The sequence below is a fragment of the Lipotes vexillifer genome, unplaced genomic scaffold (genome assembly GCF_000442215.2).
Source record: "Lipotes vexillifer unplaced genomic scaffold, Lipotes_vexillifer_v1.1 scaffold860, whole genome shotgun sequence".
Taxonomy (NCBI): Eukaryota; Metazoa; Chordata; class Mammalia; order Artiodactyla; family Lipotidae; genus Lipotes; species Lipotes vexillifer.
Genome location: NW_006789568.1, coordinates 1,387,947 through 1,397,368, shown reverse-complemented (window position 1 = coordinate 1,397,368; position 9,422 = coordinate 1,387,947). Strand labels below are relative to the sequence as shown.

The 9,422-nt window shown below is 42.5% G+C and overlaps 1 protein-coding gene across 1 annotated transcript in view; it reads right to left on the bottom strand.

The window, feature by feature from the left end:
• DIS3L2 (DIS3 like 3'-5' exoribonuclease 2) overlaps window positions 1–9,422 on the bottom strand; it is a 382,925-nt gene that overhangs the window by 95,912 nt on the left and 277,591 nt on the right. Inside the window, exon 12 of the mRNA XM_007462755.1 lies at window positions 209–316. Coding sequence (XP_007462817.1) covers window positions 209–316 — 108 coding nt within the window. The remainder of the gene's footprint in view (window positions 1–208; window positions 317–9,422) is intronic.

Below are 9,422 nucleotides of genomic sequence, written 5' to 3'. Positions count from 1 at the left end.
CTCTTTCTTCCTTCACATGATACACTGAAAACTGCTGAGGCTCAGCCTTCTAAATGGACTGAGAGCTCTTCCCCTATGTTCTCCTCTCTGGCACTGCCCCTACACTGCCCTCATCCTACCGCCATGGGGCTCCAAGCCCAGCACCAGAAGCACAGTGTTGCTGAACAGGGACTCACTGAATGGAATGGACACGCATGTAAGTTGTTACCTTGCCCTTCGGAGTTAGCGTCCAGATCACGGAGAAGGTGAGCTTGTCGGTCATGGGGTTGAGGCTGCACAGTTCCTCACACAGCAGCTTGGGAAGCATGGGGACAACCTGCAAACAGAGAACAGGCCATGAGCAGCTTTTTCCAATCTGCAGGAGCTAACCACAGGCTCAGAAGCAGCCCAGGGGGCAGAGTTTTGATGAACAGCTTGAGCTTCCAGAGTGAGCTGAACACGGAGGAAACTCTTTTCCCTGAAGATACAGCAGAAAGGCCACACTATCTGATAACCTTCCATAAGCCTTTAGGGTCAAATGGGAATGTGAATGCGAAAGGTGAGAAGAACTGGTAATGGAGGGAAAAATATGTGAGAGCAAATGAAAAATAACTAAACACTAAAACAAAAAAAATTATAAAAACAACTATGCACTAAAACTAAAGCTCTAGACTCAAGAATGACTTGTACTTGTGGATATAACTATCCCAGATAACTGTACACTTAAGAACCCAATGTCTTACATTTAAGTCTTTAACTCATTTTGAGTTAATTTCTGTGCATGTTGTAAGTAAGAGGTCCAATTTCATCCTTTTGCATGTGGCTATCCAGTTTTCTCAACACCATTTATTTATTTATTTATTTATTTATTTAGCGGTACACGGGCCTCTCACTGTTGTGGCCTCTCCCGTTGCGGAGCACAGGCTCCGGACGCGCAGGCTCAGCGGCCATGGCTCACGGGCCCAGCCGCTCCGCGGCACGTGGGATCTTTCCAGACCGGGGCACGAACCTGTGTCCCCTGCATCGGCAGGCGGACTCTCAACCACTGCGCCACCAGGGAAGCCCCAACACCATTTACTGAAGAGACAATTCTTTCCCCATCTTGGCACCTTGTCAAAGATTAGTTGGCCATACATACATGGGTTTATTTCTGGGCTGTCTATTCTGTTCCATTAGTCTACGTGTCTGTTTTTATGCTAATACTATACTGTGTTGATTATTACAGCTTTGTAATCGAGTTTGAAATCAGAAGTGTGATGCCTCCAGTTTTGTTCTTCTTTCTCAAGATTGCTTTGGCTGTTGAGGGTCTTTTGTGAATTCCATATGAATTTTAGGAGAGTTTTTTCTATTTTTGTGAAAAATGCTATTGGAATTTTTATAGGGATTACACTGAATCTATATATCACTTTGGGTAGTATGGGCAATTAAACGATATTAATTCTTCCAATCCAATAACACAGGGTATCTTCCTACTTATTTGTGTCTTCATCAATTTTCTCATCAATGTCTTAAAGTTTTCAGTGTATAGGTATTTTACCTCCTTGGTTAAATTCCCAAGTATTTTATTGTTTTTGATGCTTTTGTGAGTGTGACTGCTTTCTTCATTTCTACATCACCTCTCATCTGTTAAGATGGCTATTATCAAAAAGATAAGAGATAAACGTTAGTGAGGATTTGCAGAAAAGGGAACCCTTGTACATTATTGGGGGTAATGTAAATTGGTACAGCCATTATGGAAAACAGTAGTGGTGTATATCCAAAAGAAATGGAATTGGTACTTTGAGGAGATATCTGCACTCCCATGTTCACTGCAGCATTGTTCACAAGAGCCAAGACATGGAAACAGCCTAAGTGTCTGTTGACAGTTGAATGGATAAAGAAAATGTGATACACACACACGCGCGCGCGCGCGCACGCGCGCGCGCACACACTGAAATATTATTCAGCCATAAAAAAAAGGAAATCCTGCCATTTGTGACAACATGGATGAACCTGGAGGGCATTATGCTAAGTGAAACAAGCCTGACAGAGAAACACAAATGCTCTATGTATCACTTATGTGTGGAATCTTTTATTTTAAAAAAAGCCGATTTCACAGAAACAGAGAGTAGAACGGTAGTTGCCAGGGGTTGGGGAGAGGAAGAAATGGGAAGGAGGAGGTCAAATACTTTTACATACTTTCATTTATAAGATGAAGAATGTCTGAGGATCTAAGGTACAGCATGGGACTGTAGTTAATAACAGGGTATTGTATACTTGAAATTTGCTGAGGTAAATCTTAAGCATTCTAACCACAGACACAATAAAGAGTTAACTATGTGAGGTGATGGACCTGTTAATTATCTTGTTCATGGCAATCAGTTCACAATGTACATGTATATCAAATCATCACATCATACACTCTAAAATTACACAATTATATTTGCCAATGATTCCTCAATAAAGCTGGGGAAAATAAAAGAACCCAAGGGCTGAGTGTAAACTTGTGACATGGTTTCATCAGACTGAAATTGCTGAATCAATGCTTCAGTAATTGAAAATACCACAATTGACCAAATCACATGTTGGAACGTTAATAGAATACTCCAATAAAACATCACTGATTTGCGGGGGAGGGGAACTGCTGAAGGTAGTGAAAAGGTACAAACTTCCAGTTATAAGATAAATAAATACTAGGGATGTAATGTGCAACGTGATAAATATAATGAACACTGCGTTATCTATGAAAGCTGTTAAGAGAGTAAATCCTGAGAGTTCTCGTCACAGGAAGGAAATATTTTTTCTATTTCTTTAATGCTGTACCTGTATGAGATGATGGATGTTCACTAAACGTACTATGATAATGATTTCGTAATATATGTAAGTCAAATCATTATGCTGGACACCTTGAACTTAGTTCGATATTTCAATTATATCAATATCTCAATAAAACTGGAAGAAAAAATAATCACTGAAAGATTCACAAATCCAGATTCCCTAGATGAACACTGTGGTCAACTAGTCACTCATTTTGCAGCTTTTTAAGCCCAAATTATTTCATCCTTTTACTGATTTTCTACTCCACTGTAAACTGATTCAATGGTATATACTCTCTTAAATAAAAAAAAAAAAAAGGGAAATCCTCTTCAACTTATTTTCAAATCATTACTTATAGCTATCCTGGAATGTTATTTGTTTGCTCTAAAATTCCAAAGACAAAATGAGTAAATCTACCTGGATGTCCTGAAGCTACTTCAGGCTCCCTCCCTCCTACCTTTAAATCTATTCCTTCTTCCATGTTTTTCTTGATTAATGGCATCATCATTCACCCCCACCTCCCAAACTAAAAACGGCAGCATTAACAGACATTTAACCAACGCACTTACTGTGGACCTCCTGGATCTGCAGTGTCAAGCAACACTTTCTAACACTCTGCTAAGTAATTTTGAAGTAACAGAGCAGCAACTATGCAACTAGCTGAGGTAAAGTTAGCTGGTTAAGTTTCTTTATCAGCAAAAACAAAACAAACCCCAGTGGTGTCCTACTCCGTGTGAGGTATCTGGACTTGTATTCTGTTTCAGTACAATAAATAACCTTTGGTATGGAAAAGTAAATTCTAGAACTCACAGTCCACACCAGTAACAAACAGCTAATAATTATATGGCATTACTTGGCATTATTCTGAAGGATGCTGTTATCTTTTGTATGTAAAACCTAATGACTACCTGAAGACTTTTCTGGTAACAGCTTTTATAAGGCAACTACTTTTGAAAAATTTTTCTTGCCATTGCTTTTGCATCGTTTGTTCAGATGACACTATATTCTCTGTTAACTTATTTAATGAGTATTCAAATGGGATCTAAATATTTAACATTTTCTTGCAGGTATCAAGTGTTTTACAAAGTAATACATATTTACCTGCATAAACATACTCTATGAAATGGAGAAAATTTTAATACCATGATTGAACTGTAAAGATTTCACATTATTTCAGCCTTTGGACTAGGCTATGGACTGAACTCTGTCCTTCCCCCACCCCCCAAATTCCTACGTTGAAGCCCTAACCCTCAATGTGACTGTATTTGGAGGTGGGGTCTTTTGGTGGTAATTAAGGTTAAATGAGGTCATAAAGGGTGTGGCCCTGATCTGATAAATAAGAGAGATAACTCCCCCCTCCCTGCCCTGCACACACACACACAGAAAAAAGGTCACGTGAGGACACAGCCCTCTACATGCCAGGAAGAGAGTCCTCACTAGGAACTGAATAGGCCGGCACCTTCATCTGGGACTTCTAGCCTCCAGAACTGTGAAAAAAAAAATTGTCTGTTATTTAAACTGCCCAGTCTATGGTATATTGTATGACAGCCCAAGCTGGATAAGACAGAATAAATTGAGTTTGTTGGGTGTGCATTGCTGGATTCTTCTCTGGGCTGCATTATCAGATAATTATACCAAAAGCATTTCGGTAGCAGGCTGCTCTTGCCTTGCATGCCTGTAGTCCAGGGCTTAGTACCTTTTTTTACAGATAGTTAGTATTTCTTCTAAGGGTTCAAGGCAGTATCTTATTTTCAATCACAAAGCTGAACATCTGAGAATGTAACACATTTCCTGACTTCATGTTTTAGTGTTTGTGCAAAGAAAGTCATTGCAACTAAATGCAACGTGGTACCCTGGACTCAACCCTGGAACAGAAAGATAATTGGTGGAAAAACTGGTGAAATCCAAATAAAGTATGGATTTGGTTAATAGCAATGTTCCAACGTCAACTTCTTAGTTATGACAAATGTACCATGGTAATGCAAGATGCTAGCAAGGGGGAGAGTTGGGTGTGTGGTATATGGGACCTCTCTGTACTATCTTTGCGACTTTTCTGTAAATTTAAATTTGTTTTAAAATAAAAGGGCTTATTAAAAAGAAAGCCCCTGTTCTCATTACCTGATCTCACAACTGTTACACATTTAAATATGGAAGACCTTTATGCTAATGAAATACAACCTGATCTATTTTTACATATTGGAGTTTGGGGTTAAGATTTTATTTGCAAAAAAGGCCTTTACCACTAAAAAAAAGAAAAAGAAAAAAAAAAAGTCTAAAGACCATTAACCAAAAGGGTGAGACCCAGACTCATCAGCAGCCCATCTCAGGAGAAACAGCAAAGGCTTTGAAGCCAGGCAGACTTGGGGGTCTAATCCTGGGCTCACCATTTCCTGTGCAACTTGGGGAACCTAGTATAATTCTCTGAGTCTTGGTTCTCTTATTAGTAAAACAATATTGAAGATGCTCGATAAAAGTCAGCTCACTGGCCACGCCATGGTCTGCCAGGTCCTTTGGTCCCCTGGCTCAGACTTCCCTTCAGCCTTTGCCCTGGGGCCTCCTCCTATGCAGTAACCAGAGCCACCCAGGCCTGCTTGCTGCTCCAGTTCATGCACATGTTCTCTCTTCCTGGAGCCCCTTTCCGGATGTTTTGCCAACTTTTGGATGTTCTGCCAACTTTGTACATGGTTTAAGATTCAGCTCATCAGCATCTCTGAAACACCTACCTGGATTCCCCCGGCTGGAGCACTCCCTGCGTTTTGAATACTTCCTCCCCAGGGCCCCTGCTCTCTCCAAAAGGACTTGAGGTAGTCCTAACAGTCACTCACTGCATCCTCCCTGCTCTCTCATGTAAGACCTTCTACAGCTCTTACACTCACCCTAACTGCTTCTTTATGTGCCTCTCTTCTCCACTAGACCATGGTATCTTCAGGAATGAGGACTGTTTCTCTCTATCCACCACTTGACACACAGCAGGCACTTCTGGTTTACAAATGAATGACTGACTTTCACCCAGAATACAAATCACCTATGTTTTCTATGTTTAGTGTTTATTCCATCACATAAAATATTCTATGAAATACTGATACATGGTAGACTCCTATTTAAACATCTTTACATAAGAATTTCACAGGCAGCTAGTATTTTAAGTACAAGATAAACTGTTTTGGCTATTCTCTCCTAAAACTACTGGTACACTCAGCTGCTGCCTAGGTTATAAACATTGCTCGATATCCTGTGTCTTACACAGAAGGAAACATTTTAATATTCACACTGCAATGGTCAGATGCCAAAGAACCCAAGTGCTCATGAAAAAGCTAAACGTTAAAACTTTTGGGGTAGTATAATTATGACTAATTTTTAAAGGGCATTCCTTTTAATAATCTTTCACTAGATCTTGGGGCAGGATTCAGACGGAATTCCGAGAAAACAGTCTTTATCTTTATATCCACATAGTTTTGTAAATAGACTGTTATTTCTCAAAAGAAAAGGAGTGAAGATGTTACAATTACATTTGTGGTTTGACATGTCAGGGCCCCTCATGAATTGGGCCTGATTTCTGCCAGTATCACTGGGACTGTGCCCCATGACACGTGGCACTTGTGTCAAGTCCAGTCCACAGCACAGCAGGGATCCCAGTGGGAGGGGGACTGGAGGGACAAACAGCCACTCTCCAAAAGCTGCTTCCTCAAATATGAGCTCTGTTATTTCAGGGAGACCCACCTAGACAACAGCATAGTGGTCCCCGCACCCTCACTGGCTACGTGAGATCTGCCACGGTACGTGGAGAGACTCCGAGGCAGGGTCCTAAGTGCAGAACACAATGTATAACTGGGAAAGAGAAGCAGGGTCTCTCCAGCAGTTGAGAAACTGCGGGCCATCACCGGCGTCGTGCGAATGCTTACGCCTTCCCCAACCCCCCGATAGCTCTCCCCAGTCATGGCTTTTCTGGCCCCCACTCAGCTTCACTACTCAGTGTGGACCACGTGGAGAGTTCCTTCCAAGTTCTCAAACTCCCTCACTTTCTAACTCTGCATACTCCACAATCGCTCTTACAATCTGCCTTTCCTGCCTTTGCAAGTCATGGCTGAGCCGTGATGGAGAAAATCACCGGACCGTGTGGAGGAGGATGACTCCCCTCCCTGCTGCACCCCATCAGCTCCCCAGTCCTGCAGGTTCTGCATTCTAAATCTCTCAAATAGTCTTTTCCTCTCCCTCTTCCACTGTTCAAGTGTGGACATCTTTGTCTCTCTTGCGATACATCCTAAGTCTCCTAAACCAGCAGCACAGTTCTAGAGTTGAAATTATTCTGGTTAAGGTTTCCTTATTATTCTGCAGACTTTCGCATCTTCTTACTAAATTCCACCCAGCGACAATCTGCAATCCCATTTATATTAGGACACGTTGCCTTTATCTTCCCCAATATTTGATGAGCTGAATTCAGTAATTTGATTTTTTGCTTGTCCTGTTAATGAGGAAAGGCCCAAACGTCTTCAACAAGGCCAAGGGGTCTCAAGAGGAAGTCGGCAGAGGGCCTTGCAGACCCCATCTCCAAGGAGACAGCAGAGATGCCAGTGGGAAGCTAAGGTCTCCCAGGTGCCTAGCTCTGTTCTTTGTCACGTGATATGATTGGGAGGGGATGCAGTCTGGGGGCAAATGTGAATGCTCCTTGTTCAGGATGTCCATTCTGGCCCCAGGCTGAAGACATCTATTGCTCTAGTTCTCCTGGGGTCTCCAGTTGGACACCACCATATTGGTCTACTCTCCTAAGATTCCGTGAGCAAAGGTCCATGTCTGTTTTGGGGTGGTCACTCACAGCCTCAAGGGGCCATGACTGAGGGAAAAGGCCCTGATACTGATAACAATTTTCCTACCTCTGGCCTCACTATTCTTCAGCCACACAGTTGCTAAGGTGATTTTCTATCTTAGTCAAAGAATGTGACGTCACTTCTCTACTTGACCTCAAGATGAAACCCAAGCTCCTTAGCCTGCCACCCCAGGCCTCTCTTTGCAACTTCATCTCTTGGATCCCCCTGCAGCTCAGACCCCAGCAATTCCAAACTACATACTGTTCCTTGGACGTTCCATGGTTTTTCTAGCCTCTGCCTGGAATGCCCTCTCCACCTACTTTTGTCTACCTAGAAATTTTCTACTCAAAATTTGAAACACTGCTCAAAAATCAATTGCTTTGTGAAGGCTTCCTGACTCTTGCCACCAATCCAGGCAGGTACAATTTCTCTCTCCTCTGTGATACGTCCTCACCTCGGAGCACTTCTGTAACTACAAGTAGGCCAGTGTATAGTAATTGTTACATGCCCGCCTCCCCTGACTTCTCCAGGGCAAGATCAGCACCTGTCTCATCTTTATAGACCAGGCACCTGGCACACAGCCAGTACTCAATAAATGCTAACTGGGTGAAGACTGGTGGCACTTTAGTAGCAGAAAAGGAAAGGGGCTAAGTCTTCTATGCATGTCTCAGGGCCAGAATCAAAGTTGGGTGAGGACAGAGCTTAAAAGCTGTCATGGAAAAAAGGGACACTGATGATAGGACACTGCCTTTCTAAGCATTCTGGATTCCGGCTTAGGAGAACTGAGAGAAACTGATCATTTAGGTAAATTGCCCAAGGCAGCTGGGTGGGGGTACCAACAGGACTAAAATCTTATGTTAGCCTCAGAGAGCAGAAACATCTGCTAAAGCCACAGCAGGCGAGCTGGCCAAGTTCAGCAACAGGTTAGCCAGGACAGCCCTGTGACCAGCGGAAAGGGCCACAGAGGGGGAGAGATCAATTATCTAGGCGAAAAGGAACAGGAGGGACTAGCAACGACATGGGGGCTGTAACAGCTCAAGGCGGCCAGACGTCAACAACCCACTGGGGGTTCTCTAGTGCCAGGAGGGGCTGCAGGGGCCCCTCCTGCCCCTTTCTGCCCAGGTCTTTGCTGCCTCCCAAACCTCCCTCACACCCTCAGTGCCCACTGGCTGTCAGAGCCGGAGACCTTGGGGAGTTTTGCTCCTGGTCTCTGAGGACTTTGAGGTTTTAACAGTAAGGTACACTCAGCTAGCTCCCCACTCACATGCTGAAACAACTTAAAGGAAGGAGATAATCCATTTGCCAGCCAACATCTCTGTTTAAAGAGTTTTCTTTTTCATATCAACCCTTCCATGAATTCCAAATTTGATCAACTCTTTGCTACACAGTTTGACATTAACAAAACATCAACACTCTGACAACATGCTGGGGTCATAAAGGAACATCTTAAAACTCTTTGGACTCCACATTAAGACAGGCTTCCAATCCCAATCTTTGATCTCTATTATAAAGCAGTACCAATAAAATATCGTAGAGATTTATGGGCAAACTTTCATTTGAGCTGTTTCACACCTAAAATAACACGAGTGCTTGGGCCAATAGGCAGAAAATTTAGGTTTAGGTTTCAGCTGTTTACGTTTTCTCTTACTTTTAAAACTTATTCACTTATTTTTTAAAAATTACCTGCAATTTAACAAGTACATTGTATTTTCCTCTCAGAGAAGATAGCTTGGAAATATTAACTGGCTAGATGTCGTGTCCTTCTGAGGACAGGCCTAAATTCAGGCAGACAGCTGTCCCCTATCCTGATAGCTATCTACCTTTTGTCAAAAAGAAAGAGTG